This window comes from Cicer arietinum, chromosome 6, assembly GCF_000331145.2.
Source record: "Cicer arietinum cultivar CDC Frontier isolate Library 1 chromosome 6, Cicar.CDCFrontier_v2.0, whole genome shotgun sequence".
Classification (NCBI taxonomy): Eukaryota; Viridiplantae; Streptophyta; class Magnoliopsida; order Fabales; family Fabaceae; genus Cicer; species Cicer arietinum.
The window spans coordinates 39,794,519-39,810,028 of NC_021165.2; the positions used below are offsets into that span (position 1 = coordinate 39,794,519).

Consider the following 15,510-nt stretch of genomic DNA (forward strand, 5'->3'; position numbering starts at 1 on the left):
AAAGCATCTAAGTAGTAAGCCCACCCCAAGATGAGTGCTCTCCTATTCCGACTTCCCCAGAGCCTTCGGTATCACAGCCGAAACAGCGATGGGTTCTCTGCCCCTGCGGGGATGGAGCAAAAGAAGTTTTGAGAATTCAAGAGAAGGTCACGGCGAGACGAGCCGTTTTTCATTAACGATAGGTGTCAAGTGGAAGTGCAGTAATGTATGCAGCTGAGGCATCCTAACAGACCGGTAGACTTGAACCTTGTTCCTACATGACCTGATCAATTCGATCAGGTACTCGCCATCTATTTTTATTGTTCAACTCTTTGACAACATGAAAAAACCAAAAGCTCTGTCCCCCATCCCTTGAATAGATAGGGATGGACGGGCGGAGGACTTTGGTGTCCCCTACAGTGTCAATATGCTTTTTTTCTCAGGCCTTTACTTCGTTCATGTTCGATATTCTGGTGTCCTAGGCGTAGAGGAACCACACCAATCCATCCCGAACTTGGTGGTTAAACTCTACTGCGGTGACGATACTGTAGGGGAGGCCCTGCGGAAAAATAGCTCGGCGCCAGGATGATAAAAAAAAAGCTTAACACTTTTCATTCTTATTTCCTATCCCTATTCAAAAAGGGAATAAGAATGAAAAGGTTGTCTTATTAAAAACCCCAATTATAAAATCCAATCTCTCCCGCTTCACACCTCGGAACGTACCGTTCTTATTCTTATAGAGAGAGAGGCAGGCGCTTTAACATTTTCTTAAGCAAAAATGGAGGGGGAAGGTGATACTCTGGGGAACAGATCAAATGGAGACAGGGTGGGGCCTGTAGCTCAGAGGATTAGAGCACGTGGCTACGAACCACGGTGTCGGGGGTTCGAATCCCTCCTCGCCCACAACTGGCTAAAAGGGGAAGGCCCTTGGGGGTAGGAAAATCAATCATGATCGGCCTAGTGGAACGAGAGCTATGAAACTTAGGTATGGGTATTTTGTCGAAATCGAATAGAATTTGTCGTTGTTCCTCAGTAGCTCAGTGGTAGAGCGGTCGGCTGTTAACCGATTGGTCGTAGGTTCAAATCCTATTTGGGGAGAGTTGATTCATTCCGAATTCAAAAATTGGGAAGGAAAAGGTTCGCTTGTTAAGTAAGAGTAGGTAACACGTTACCCCTGTCTTTGTTTCTATTACATTCTAGTCGTTTTGGAATACTCCATTGTTCTACAGTCCGGGGCTAATCACTTCAATTTTTGAAGTTAAGATGTACTAGTACTAGCAATAGCAAGTGCATTTTTTATGCAGTCATCAATTCTCCCGAGAGGCCACACACAATTACCATGAGCAAACATATTAATGACGAGGAACGCATTTTTGCTATCCTACTAATCCTTCACTTGATCTGCTATTCTGCCCAAGCCGAAGAATTAAGAGACGTAAAAAAAAAATCAATATGCAGATTCATTGAATTTGATATACTATATTTATAGGTGTCCTAAAATTTTCATATTTACAATATATTTTCTTTTTTTTTTTTAGAAAGAAAATAAAAGTAAGACTCTCTCATAGAGTTCTATTTCTGTTCTCAACCCATTACCAATATGAGACCAAAGTTTCCTTCATAACCCCCCGAACTTTTTCGTAATCGCTCCGTTCCACCCCTCATTACATAGGTAACCTAAAAGTGGGTCTATTTCATTATATTCCATCAATATACTAATTCAAGTCATTGAGATAAGAGACATAAGAGAGATAAGAGATATCCTTTGGAGTCTATCTTTTTCTATATAGAAAGAAATAGTTGAAAAATACTAATTATCATATAATAAGACATCGAATATAATAATATGCTATAAAAATATTAATAATATCATAAAAGAATATTCTATAATAACACATCGAATACGGAAAAAGTACAAAAAAAAAATAACATAAAAGAATATTCTATAATAACACATCGAATACGGAAAAAGTACAAAAAAAAAAAATAACATAAAAGAATATTCTATTGATCATTACCCTTCAACCGGGTTATTTTATTCTATTCCACCTCTTAGAAAGAAACGAACTTAAATAAAAATACACTTAACCCTTCAACCGGGTTATTTTATTCTATTCCACCTCTTAGAAAGAAAAGAACTTAAATAAAAATACACTTAATAGCATGGCGATACATTTATACAAAACTTCTTCACGAAATCGTTTGATTTATGGACAGCATCATTGTAGTACAGGCCGTACTAATATCATAAAAGAATATTCGATAATAACACATCGAATACGGAAAAAGTACAAACAAAATAACATAAAAGAATATCTTTTTTAAATTCTCAAAAAATAACAATAAACTGCAAAACATGGAGGTTGCTTTACAATGACGTATCGATCATTTATACTAAAATATTTAGTGCCGTTCTGTCTAAAAATAATGAATTCGGCCGTTGTGACCGGACTTTATTATGGATTTTTGACCACATTCTGCATAGGGCCCTCTTATCTCTTCATTATTCGAGCCCGGGTTAGGAACGAAGGGACCGAGATGGTAGTATCAGCAACAACCGGGTTTATTACGGGATACCTCATTATGTTTATATCAATCTATTATGCGCCTTTGCATTTAGCATTGAATAGACCTCATACAATAACTGTCCTAATTCTACCATATATTTTCTTTCATTTCGTAGAGAAAAATAATAAATACTTCTATTCGGATCCCAGATACGATAATGCAAATTCAATACATAAATTCAATATTGTTAAAGAATTCTTTACCAATTTTTTGTTTCAGTTAATAAACCCTCTTCTTTTCCAAAGTTCAATTTTAATAAGATTACTGCAGATTTGTCTCTTTCGGTCCAACAATAAATTGTTATTCTTAACAAGTAGTTTTGTTGGTTGGTTAATTGGTCACATATTTTTGATGAAATTAATGGGATTCCCAATAGTCTGGTTCCAGCAAAAAGGTTCGATCAAATCTAAGCTAACTAAGCTAATTATGGGATTTGATAAATACATTCTCTTACAATTGCGATATTATGGGGGTCAAATATTTGTAGTTTTTGTCTTTGTTATCTTTCTTCACTATTTAGGCAGAATACCGGCTCCTTATTTTTATCGTAATACTACTGGTACTGCGAAAATCGCAGAACAAGACGATGAGGATCAGGATGAGGATCAGGATGAGGATCAGGATGAGGATCAGGATGAGGATCAGGATGAGGATCAGGATGAGGATCAGGATGAGGATATGGATATGGATGCTAAAAGCGAAATCGATGTTCAAAGAAAAGCAAAAGCAGAAAATATTTTTAGTTATCTTTTTTCGGAAAAAGATAAAATTTTTGACAACATTAAGGAATCGGATCAAAACTTGCAATTGGGAAAACCCATTGTAACTACTCTTTTCGATTATCAACGATGGATTCGGCCATTGCGATATATAAAAAATTTGCACTTTGAAAACGTTGTAAGAGATGAAAATTCACAATTTTTTTTTCATATATGTAAAAGTGATGGAAAAGAACGAATCTCTTTCACGTATCCACCTAGTTTATCTATTTTTCAGAAAATGATGGAAAAAAAAATGAATCTCTTCACAAAAGATAAAATCTCCAATAATGATAATGATAATGATAATGAATTGTCTAATTTTTGGAGCTACAATCATAATGAAAAAAAAAAGAAACTAATCAATGAATTTTTTAAAAGGGCCCAATTTCTAGATAAGAACTATAAGAATTTGAGTCCTCCGGATGTATTTGCAAACTCAGTTAGATTGTGTAATGATGACATGGAAAATAAATATTTAACTAAAATATATGATCCTTTTTTGAATGGACGTTTTCGCGGAGAAATCAAAAAAAACTTTTCACCACCAGAAAGAAATTCCATTTTCGTAAATAAGATTCACGGTCTCCTTCTTTCTAGTAATACTAATGATCCAGAATTGGAACAGAAAATTGATCCAGAATTGGAACAGAAAATTGATCCAGAATTGGAACAGAAAATTGATCCAGAATTGGAACAGAAAATAGATCGATTTGATAGAAAATTTTTATTCAATGAATTTGGTTTTTTTTTTAATGTAATCAATAAATTTTCAGAAAAACCAGTATCAAGTTTAAATTTTGACAGATTTTATTTATTTCCAGAACATGAACAAGTAAAAAAATATTCCGAAGAAAAAAAAATAAAAAAAGAATTCTTATTCGACGCAATTAGAACTGATGAGAAGAATAAAACCATTTTTAATAGCACAAATTGTACTGAAATAAACGAAATCGAGAAAGAAGTTCCTCGATGGTCATACAAGTTAATTGACGAAGTGCAGCAACTGACGGAAAGCTCAGCAGCGGAGGCTGAGATTCGTTGTGCAAGAGCGGAACGTGTAGTTGTTTTTAGTGCTCAAACAGAGTCACTGGATTTCCGTATTAAAAATAAACATAAGTCGAATATTGATGACAATGGGAATTCGCCTAAATTGCACCCAGAGACGGAATTTTCTCTAGTAAAATATTCACGCGAACCGGATTTCAACCGAGGGATAATTAAAGGATCTATGCGCCCTCAAAGGCGTAAAACAGTTACTTGGAAATTCTTTCAAAGTAATGCCCATTCTCCAACTTTTTTGGAGATAATAGATGACTACCCGTTCTTTTTTGGAAGTTCCTATCGAAGTTCACTACGAATCTTTGGGTACCTATTATGAGATTTATGGGCATTATTTAGTAATAAGAAGTATAAAAAAAGAAATTCGTTGTATATACATTCGAACCACTGTTGGTCATATTTCTTTTTATCGAGAAATCGAAGAAGCTATACAAGGGTTTTCTCGAGCCTATTCATATGGAATCTAATCATATAGGCGGTTGGTGTTGGTATCTAAGCTAGGTAAATTTACTGACCTAAATTAAGGGCAACTAGCATCTTTTGTTACCTTCATTGATAATAACGAAAAATATCATTCGTATCCTTTTATTGCAAGACCCCGAATGGTTAGAAGATATTAGCGATTGGAGAAAAGAAGTGCATATAAAATGCACCTATCAGGGCGTTCCAGTATCTGACAAGAAATTGCCAAAAGACTGGTTTTATGACGGTATTCAGATAAGGATCTTATCTCCTTTTGTTCTGAAACCTTGGCACAAATCTAAGGTACGATCTACTGAAAAAAAAAAGATCCACTGAAAAAAAAAAAAAGATCGACTAAAAAAAAAACTTATGGTGTTTAACAGCTTATGGAACACAAATAGAACCGTACCTTGATTATCATGTCCCAAATCCATTTGCATTTTTGGGTCCCATTTTAAAAAAAAATAACAAAACACTTGAAAAATGATTTGAAAAAGCGTTTTTTTCTAGTTGCAGATGTTTTGCATCAAAGAAAAGACTGGTTTCGAACCATGTTAGAAAACATAGAAAACTTTAACATGGAAAGTTTTCTTAAAAGTTATTTGGGTTGATAAAATGCACCTATCAGGGCGTTCCAGTATCTGACAAGAAATTGCCAAAAGACTGGTTTTATGACGGTATTCAGATAAGGATCTTATCTCCTTTTGTTCTGAAACCTTGGCACAAATCTAAGGTACGATCTACTGAAAAAACAGAAGATCCACTGAAAAAAAAAAAAAGATCGACTAAAAAAAAAAACTTATGGTTTTTAACAGCTTATGGAACACAAATAGAATCGTACCTTGATTATCATGTCCCAAATCCATTTGCATTTTTGGGTCCCATTTTTAAAAAAATAACAAAATACTGGAAAAAAGATTTGAAAAAGCGTTTTTTTCTAGTTGCAGATGTTTTGCATCAAGGAAAAGACTGGTTTCGAACCATGTTAGAAAACATAGAAAAGTTTAAGATGGAAAGTTTTCTTAAAAGTTGTCTATTTGGGGTGCAAAAAAGCGATGAATTAACTGAAGAAAGTACAACAAATTCAATAATAAGTACGAATAGCCCAATGATTGGGGAATCACCCGTTATAATTGAATCTATCAATTTGACAAATTCTTCATTCACAGAAACAAGGATAAAAGATCTTAATGTTAAAACAACCAGAATAATAAAACAAATAGAAAAAATGACAGAAGAAATGACAGAAGAAAACAAAGAGGAGATTATAACTTCAGAGAAAAATTTGAATTCGAACAAACTAACTTATGATGGTAAAAGATTAGAATTACAAAAAAATCTTTTCCAAATATTAAAAAGAAGAACTGTTCGATTAATCCGTAAATCCTATTCTTTTTTACAAATTTTCATGAAAAGGATATACATAGATATCCTTTTATATATCATTAGTATTCCTAGGATCCATGGACAACGTTTTCTCGATTTTCTTGAATCAATTTTCAATGTAAATAAATCTATTTCCAATAAAAAACAAAATGAACAAACATTTGATAAAAAAAATCCAATTCCTCTTATGTCGAGTATAGACAAATATTGCAATATTACGAATCTAAATTCAGAGAATTCTTGTGACGTACCTTATTTGTCACAAGGATATGTATTTTCTAAATTAGCACAAATCCAAGTTAGTAATGAATATAAGTATAAGTTCAGGTCTGTTTTTGAATCTCATGAACATGAAAGATCTATTTTTCTTAAGGATGAAATAAAGAATTATTTTTTGAGAATACGAGCAATATCTGATTCTAAATTAGGACATAATAAACTTCGCGATTCTGTAATGACTCAATGGACAAGTTGGTTAAAGATTCATTATCAATATGATTTACCTCTGAACATATGGTCGAGATTAGGATCAAAAAAATGGAGAAAGAAAATCAATGAACATCGTGTGGCTCAAAATAAAGATTTAATTGAATATGATTCATATGAAAAAAGTCAATTAAGTCTTTACACAAAACAACAAGTAGACTTATTAGAAAAAAAAAAAAAAACTCAAAAACAATATAGATATGATCTTTTATCTTATCAATTTCTTAATTATGTAGATAATAAAAAAGCATCTATTTATGGATATAGACCACCATTGCAAGCAAACAAAAACCAAGCGATTTCTGATAATTACAACACATCTAAAAACGAATTATTTGATATAATGAGCAATATCTGTATCAAAAATTATATAGTAGAAGATGATATTAATGATATAGTATAAGATGATATTAATGATATAGTAGAAGATGATATTAGAGATAAAAAAAAAAAAAATCTGGAGAGAAAGTATTTAAATTGGAGGATAAGGGATGTAAAAATCAAGAAAAAGACCATACGAAAACGGAAACCGAATCCGAGATTTTGGTTCTTTTCAAAATTAAATATATTTTATAATGCATATAAGAAGAATCCTTGGATCGTACCAAGAAAATCACTTTTTTTGCAGTTTTATGGAAAAGAAGTAAAAGACGTTACTAATGACTTAGCGTTAGGAACTAAAGAATACGCGAGTGGAAAAGATCTTAACTTATCTCTCTCAAAGTTTTTTGGAAAAACAAACGATGAAATTTTGGTAAATCGAACCCAAAAGGATATAAAGGCAGAACGAGATTTCTTACTAGACAAATATTTGGGTTTTTATTTAAACTGTGATAGTGATTTCCAAGAAAGCATGATGAATAATATCAACTTCTATTGTCTCCTATTTAGATTGAAAAAAATTAAATTTTCTTTTTTTTCAAATGAACGATTTGAAGACCTATTGATTCTAACAATGGATTCCCGAGTGGATCATTTGGACGTTTCAATTCAGAGATGTGGATCTCGGACCTATGAACCGGGATACTCCCAAAACTCACAAAGAAAAAACGAAGTGAGTTAGACAAAAAGGGAAGAAACTTGGACCAAAATAAAGAAGTAAACAAATCTTTTTGGTCGAAAACCTTAGACCAATCAATTGAATATGGATTAATATGGAATCGATCGAACACTACTTGAAAATGGCTATTTTGCTCAGAACTGAAATGGGCCAAATGTTCCTGGAAATTCTTGCTTCCGTTGGACCATTTGTATTTATATGAATTTTGATCCCTATTCATGGATCTCTCGCTTCGATAAATATAAAAAAGAGGATCAAACCTTTTCTTCTGATTTCGGATCAATCCATATTGATTGACTGACTGTATTATGTGGTTTTTAGTAAATACCACTATTTTGGGTTTTCGGTCTTCCAAACAATTCCCGTAAGATGTCTGGCCCCATTTTTTGATGATCCTTGAATAAAAAGATTCATTCTCTTCATAAAAAAGAGGAGGTAAAACCAATAAGGATTTTTTTTTTGATTCATCCTTGGAGTTGAATACCTCATTTAAGAATTGTTTTTGATACAATCCAGAAGAATCAATAGAAAAAGACAATCCCTTATGATACAACAGATCCGGCTGGGTTATTGATAGATTGAATAGATTTGCCATTTCTTGAAATCTCTCTTCTGATTTTAAATCGTGGTGTAACAAGTACCCCCCCCTATTCCGGTAATGGAATAGATGAAATAAACCTAAAAATAGATTTTTGTTCAAGAATGAAATATTATCGGAACTATAAAGTTCATCCTTCGCAACCATATCACATCTTGAATCGGATGAAATCGGAAGAATGGAGACAGTATTTTGTAAATACATAATTATCTTAACTAGATTGGCTATTTCTTTATTTTCCGATTGCCTCGAAAGAACAAAAGAAACATCTTCTTCTTTTTTAAATAATTTCTGATTTGTAGTAGATCTCTCAGTAGGATTCAAATCCAGATGAAGTTCGGACCATCTATCAGAGAAAAAAGAAGGATTGTCTCTTGTGGGATTCCTAATGGAATTGATATGATCCCCGAATTCATCGGAAGATTGGCTAGAATCCGTTACTTGAATAAAACTAGATTTCTCAGAGATCTTTTTTCGTTTTGCAAAATACAGGAGCGGAACAATCAACCTATTGATATTGAAAGAATCCTTTGAGTCTTCCAATGTATCATTACTGCGTCCAATGGAATTCATAGGTATAGGAAGAAATTCTGTCAAATAGATATTTTTTCTTTCTATCATCTTTCGGTTGTGAATACGATATATAAGGATCGCGACTAGAAAGAGTACTATATTTTTGATGGTGAAATATCGATATCGATTACTTGTTGAACTCTGCGAATTGCGTGAAAGTACTATATTCCAAATTCGAAAATCTAATAGTTTTATCAAACTCTCTTGATGGAAAAAAATGTGAATGAAAGATACAGCTGAATTGAATTGAGCCAACGAATCTAAAAAATAGGGAGAATTCTTGATTTCTCTAACTACCTCTCTCAATTCTAAAACCCAGCATTGAAATTGATGTAATTGCATTTCCCCCTCCTATATTATATATATATATATATATTTTTTTTAATATTGATTTATATTGATTTATCCAATGTATTTCACTTCAATTGGAATTTGGTTATTCATGAGGTACGAGGATTCCTGCCAAGCATCCATGGCTGAATGGTTAAAGCACCCAACTCATAATTGGCGAAGTCGTAGGTTCAATTCCTACTGGATGCACGCCAATGGAAACCCGCCTCCAATAAGTAATTTTTTTTGTTTTTGTTCAAGAATAAAATCCTATTTGGAACTGCCAAAAGTTCACCCTTTGTAACCCTATTACATCCTCAATCGGATGAAATCGGAAGAATGGAGACAGTATTTTGTAAATAGATAATTATCTTGACTAGGTTGACTATTTCTTTAGTTTTCGATCGACCCAAAAGAATAAAAGAAACATCTTCTTTTTTAATTTCATATTTTATTATAATAAAATATGAAATTTTTTATTTCAAGTATTTGTTTCAAATAATTTGTTTAACACGAAAAGAATTTGTTTCAATTAATTTGTTTGACACGAAAAGAATTTGTTTCAATTAATTTGTTTGATTTGTTTCATATAAGAAATTATGGATTTACTTCAATAAAATAATTCCATTCATTTTTTAATCTAATATTTATAATAAATAATTTGTTTAACAAGAAAATAATTTCTTTCAAAAATTCCGTTAATTTGATATTCTAATAAAGAATTTATTTACTTACAAAATTTTTGATATGTAGTGGACCTTTTAGCTTAGTAGGATTTGAATCGAAAGGAAGTTCTGACCATTTGTCAGAGAAAAAAGAACGGTTGGCTCTGTATCAATGGAATCTCATCATCCATACATAATGAATTGGTGTGGTATATTCAAATTAGAATATATGAACAGTAAAAAAAACTAGTATTCTTATTGAGACTAGAACTCATAGGGAAAAAAATATATTTATGAATGGAATAAAATATGCAGTATTTACAGACAAAAGTATTCGGTTATTGGGGAAAAACCAATATACTTTTAATGTCGAATCCGGATCAATTAGGACAGAAATAAAACATTGGGTCGAACTCTTCTTTGGTGTCAAGGTAATAGCGATAAATAGTCATCGACTCCCAATAAAGGGTAGAAGAGTTCGACCGGGACATATAATGCATTACAGACGTATGATCATTACGCTTCAACCGGGTTATTCTATTCCACCTCTTAGAAAGAAAAGAACTTAAATAAAAATACACTTAATAGCATGGCGATACATTTATACAAAACTTCTTCACGAAATCGTTTGATTTATGGACAGCATCATTGTAGTACAGGCCGTAATGCCAGAGGAATCATTACTGCAAAGCATAGAGGGGGAGGGCATAAGCGTCTATACCGTAAAATTGATTTTCGACGGAATGAAAAAGACATATATGGTAGAATTGTAACTATAGAATACGACCCTAATCGAAATGCACACATTTGTCTCATACACTATGGGGATGGTGAGAAAAGGTATATTTTACACCCCAAGGGGGCTGAAATTGGAGATACCGTTGTTTATGGTACAGAAGTTCCTATAAAAAAGGGAAATGCCCTACCTTTGAGTGCGGTTTGAACTATTGATTTACGTAATTGGAAGTAACCAATTAGGTTTACGGCGAAACCTACAAATCGATCACTGATCCTATTTAAGTATCTCTATAGGATAGACTTCAATAGAAAACTGACGAGTAACGACAGCAAGTGATTGAGTTCAGTAGTTTCTCATATAAAATTACTGACCCTAGACCAGTTCAAATCTGGTTCCCGGCGATTCATTTGTATGAGGATCTATTCCCATATTTATTTTAATAAATTGGGGGAATAGATACATATATATTTATTAGTGATCTTGATCATCATACAAAATTTATCTAGGTGTACGGAGGGAGATATGCTCTTTCTAGATGAAGAAAGAATAGATGTATATTCTAGGTATAGAAAGTCAGTCTGAAAATGAATGATTCGATTTAGTTTCGCTTTTTTCTGCGCTCCAAAAAGAATGTTAATATTTCAACAATATTCAAATGGTTAAATTAATTGATTGAAATACTTAAAAGTTTAGGGGAGTTCAGAGGTGGAAATAGTCTCAATTCATCTCAGATACATTATAAAAAAATATGGTCTATTTTTTTGGTATTTCTTTGCTTTGATCGTACTTTTTCTTTTTCGTAGACGGATATCGAATTGATGTTGATGTGCATCTTACATAGTTAATGATGCAGAACTTTTTCAGTTTATCCTATTGACTTACCTGAAATAAGTATCGTTCCAATTTTAGAATCTCAATGAATCCCTCTTTTATTGTATTTTTTATTTATTTATCGAAATCTACATGACTCTTTCTAATCTATAAGAAAAAGAAAATGTACATATATTTCTTGAATATTTGGGGTTCTCGAAGTGCGGATTTTTTTCTTATTTTTATCATTTAGTGAGCATCTTGTATTTCATAAAAATTGGGGGCGATATAATCTTTACGCAAAGGCCATCCGATCCAACTTTCTGGCATTAAAATACGTTTCAGACGCGGATGATTATCATAAGATATTCCTAACATGTCATAAGATTCCCTTTCTTGAAAATCCGCACTTTTCCAAACCCAGAAAATAGAAGGAATTCTGGGATTTTTCCTTGGGGCAAATACTTTTATGCATACCTCTTCTGGTTGATCTAGACTATACTCTATTCTGGTAAGATGATAGACACTAGCTAATAATCCTCCGGGTGCTACATCATAGGCACATTGGGAACGTAGATAATTGTAACCATATACATATAAAATAACGGCAATCGAATGCCAATCCTCGGGCTTTATTTGTAAAGTCTCTATTCCTTGGTAATCGAAACCCAAAGATCTATGAACTATTCCGTGTTTGACTAGCCAAGCAGACAAATTACCTTGCATTTTTTTACTTCTCCTGCGTTTTTTTTATAAGTTTGGTATTTGGTATCAGTATTTACCATTTATTTACATTACAATGAAATTTTGGAAGATTGACTTGCTTGCTATTTCTTATTGTATTATTTTGTACAAAAAGATACTGTTTAATTCACTTTTTCGTTGGTCGTAGGATACTGAACTTTTTTATATTTGAAAAATGTGTCAGAAGTTATCTCTGAAATAGATGGTGGTTGATAGAATAATCCTTGATTATAATTGCCAGTATGAGTACTGCGTCCAACATCCAATTTGTGGTTGGTAGTAAAACATCTATTCTCTCGTTGATAACTAATTCGATCCTCATAGATTTCGCGAGATATTTTCTTACGAAGTTTTGTTATAGCATCTATAACAGCTTCTGGTTTAGGCGGACAACCCGGCAAATAGACATCCACAGGAATTAGTTTATCAACGCCCCGAACAGTACTATAAGAATCGGTACTGAACATACCTCCTGTAATTGTACAGGCTCCCATAGCAATAACATATTTAGGTTCGGGCATTTGCTCATATAATCGAACTAAAGAAGGAGCCATTTTCATAGTTACAGTGCCCGCTGTTAAAATGAGGTCGGCCTGCCTAGGACTAGAGCGTGGTACCAGTCCATAACGATCAAAGTCGAATCGTGATCCTATTAAAGAAGCAAATTCAATGAAGCAACAACTAGTACCATAGAGAAGTGGCCATAAACTGGATAGTCTTGACCAATTTGAAAGATCATTTAATGTTGTAGAAATTACTGAATTTTTGGTTTTTTGATCAAGTACGGGAAACTCAATGGAATTCATAACTGTCTCAATGTTTTGTTTAATTGTCTAAATATTCAAGAATTAAGACCATTCTAATGCTCCCTTTCGCCATGCATAAACTGAACCAACAATTAGGATAAGCACAAAGATTAAAGCTTCTATAAATACGGATACCCCCAATACATCAAAACTCATTGCCCATGGGTAAAGAAAGACCGTTTCAACATCAAAAACAACAAAAACTAGAGCAAACATATAATAACGGATTTGAAATTGTAACCAAGCATCGCCCATCGGTTCTATTCCGGATTCATAACTAGAAAGTTTTTCTGGTCCTTTTCTAATCGGAGCTAAAATTCCAGAAATTAGAAATGCTAAAATAGGAATCAAGATCGATATTATTAGAAATGTCCAAAAAATATCATATTCATAAAGCAAAAACATAAAAGTACTCCCATGAATGTGGAAAATATACCGGATTCATATTAATTCTTAGTCGATTTAAATTGAAATTTTCAAATTATTAGATTAATTAATAGTAATATAAATAGAAATGCTTTGTATTGTATTAAGTTTACATTATTTTTTTTATTTCTAAAAAAATGGAGACTAGTATCTAAGTATAATACTTTTATTATTAGTATAGTAATCTATTCGAATAGAAATGGATTCATTCTTTCTACTACTAAAAGTATTTATAGTCTATTTATACTATACTATTACATATTTAATATTCGATATACTATTTAATACTATTATAATAGTATATCGAAATCGAATATATTTGTAATGACAGATATTAGATACTAAATCTAAATCTGAGTAGTATCCGTAGGAATATTAGGGCTATACGGACTCGAACCGTAGACCTTCTCGGTAAAACAGATCAAACTATTATTATCAAAATGATTTGAATTGTTTTAAAGACCCAACGTGCATTTTTTTTGCATTGGGCTTTTTCATTAACTGATAGAAATATCAATTAGTCTACCATCTTTTTTCTTTCTGGAAAGAAAAAGGAAATGACTCCCTGTGCTCTGATTTCTTATTTAGATTAAAATCGAAGAGCACTACCAAAGTTTTTCAAAGAAGAAGGTTATCCTGACGTAGGTTTGCTTCTGGCCTGGATCAACTTAAGTTAAATGGACTCTCTATCAACCTACTAAAATAAAAATATCAAATAGGAAATGAAACTTCATACACCTTAAAGTTCATAAGATAGGAAGAGAAGAGAATTATTTTGAGGTCCCTAGACTCATTATGCCTAGCATTGAATAGATTAAGTATTCACCTTATCAATATCTCAAATCCATTATGGATTCCATTTGACGTCTAAATCCTTTGTCAGGCTATTGTTCTCTTATTTTGTTCCCGGAGTAAGACATCGATTTCTCAATAAGATCAACTCTTTTAATTACATGATGGACTCCTATGAAAAAACATTGGCGCATGTGTAAACGAGGTGCTCTACCTAACCGAGCTATAGCCCTTTTGATACATATTTTATCATATTCGATAAATAAATTCTTGTCCAGATAAATATTACATGATCCAATCTCGTTGATTGATATTGCGTTGGTATTGCTTATAAGTAATATTACATTTATAATCCATTGATCTGATAGATAGTTATTTTTTTTTTTTTATTTAGTATGAAAAATGACCTACTTAACTCAGTGGTTAGAGTATTGCTTTCATACGGCAGGAGTCATTGGTTCAAATCCAATAGTAGGTAAGGTATAGGTAGAACTTATTAGATACCATTGATTCTGGTATCTAATAAGTTTGTCTACTCACTTTTTTTAATTTTATTGTAATTTTCTATCTTTTCCTATTCTATCTATTTTTTTTTTTTTTTTCAATTTTAAATTATTTGGCTGCACAAACTTGTTACGAGTCATATTGATATGATAGCCTCAACTCGTGTCCTAGCTCGTCTGAGAGCTAGATTTGCCTCAATTGTTTGTCTCTTGCCTTCAGCCTTATTCAAGTTAGCTTCCGCTATTTTAAGAGTTTGTTGTGCTTCTTGTGGATCAATGTCACTACCCTTTTCTGCATCATTTACTAAAATTGTGATCTCGTTATTGCCTATTCTAGCAAAACCGCCCATCAGAGCCATAGTTACCCATTGGTCGTTAAGGCGTATTCTCAAAATACCTATATCTACAGCTGTTGCAATAGGCGCATGGTTTTTTAATACTCCAATTTGTCCACTATTAGTAGATAAAATAATTTCTTTCACTTCTGAATCCCAAACAATTCGATTGGGGGTCAGTACACAAAGATTTAAAGTCATTTTTTCAATTTTCTCTCCATTTCTAAGTTAAGTTCGCAGCCTTCGCAGTAGCTTCATCGATATTACCCACCAAATAAAACGCTTGTTCGGGAAGACTATCTAATTCTCCAGAAAGAATCAATTTAAACCCTCTAATTGTTTCTTCTAGCGCGACATATTTCCCTGGCGAACCTGTAAATACTTCTGCTACGAAAAATGGTTGTGATAAGAAACGTTCAATTTTTCGT

General features: G+C 32.6%; 3 protein-coding genes and 3 non-coding genes across 6 annotated transcripts; 4 read left to right on the forward strand and 2 right to left on the reverse strand.

Annotated features, from left to right (window-relative positions):
* The first annotated feature begins 6 nt into the window (after positions 1-6).
* On the forward strand, positions 7-4,686 carry LOC101513217 (protein TIC 214). Its single transcript, XM_073369548.1, has one exon. It carries the CDS (start codon positions 2,353-2,355, stop codon positions 4,684-4,686), a length of 2,334 nt encoding a protein of 777 aa, XP_073225649.1. The 5' UTR covers positions 7-2,352.
* On the forward strand, positions 804-882 carry TRNAR-ACG (transfer RNA arginine (anticodon ACG)). Its single transcript has one exon. It is a non-coding gene; the product is annotated as a tRNA-Arg (tRNA).
* TRNAN-GUU (transfer RNA asparagine (anticodon GUU)) lies at positions 1,006-1,077 on the forward strand. The gene has a single exon. It is a non-coding gene; the product is annotated as a tRNA-Asn (tRNA).
* A 2,755-nt stretch (positions 4,687-7,441) lies between the features above and the next one.
* Positions 7,442-10,956, reverse strand: LOC140920911 (protein Ycf2-like). Its single transcript, XM_073370087.1, has one exon. The coding sequence runs from the start codon at positions 9,272-9,274 to the stop codon at positions 7,604-7,606; it is 1,671 nt and encodes a 556-aa protein (XP_073226188.1). The 5' UTR covers positions 9,275-10,956; the 3' UTR covers positions 7,442-7,603.
* TRNAM-CAU (transfer RNA methionine (anticodon CAU)) lies at positions 9,399-9,472 on the forward strand. The gene has a single exon. It is a non-coding gene; the product is annotated as a tRNA-Met (tRNA).
* Positions 10,957-14,884: 3,928 nt separating the features above from the next.
* On the reverse strand, positions 14,885-15,283 carry LOC113787047 (ATP synthase epsilon chain, chloroplastic). Its single transcript, XM_027335439.2, has one exon. The coding sequence runs from the start codon at positions 15,281-15,283 to the stop codon at positions 14,885-14,887; it is 399 nt and encodes a 132-aa protein (XP_027191240.2).
* Between the last annotated feature and the right edge of the window lie 227 nt (positions 15,284-15,510).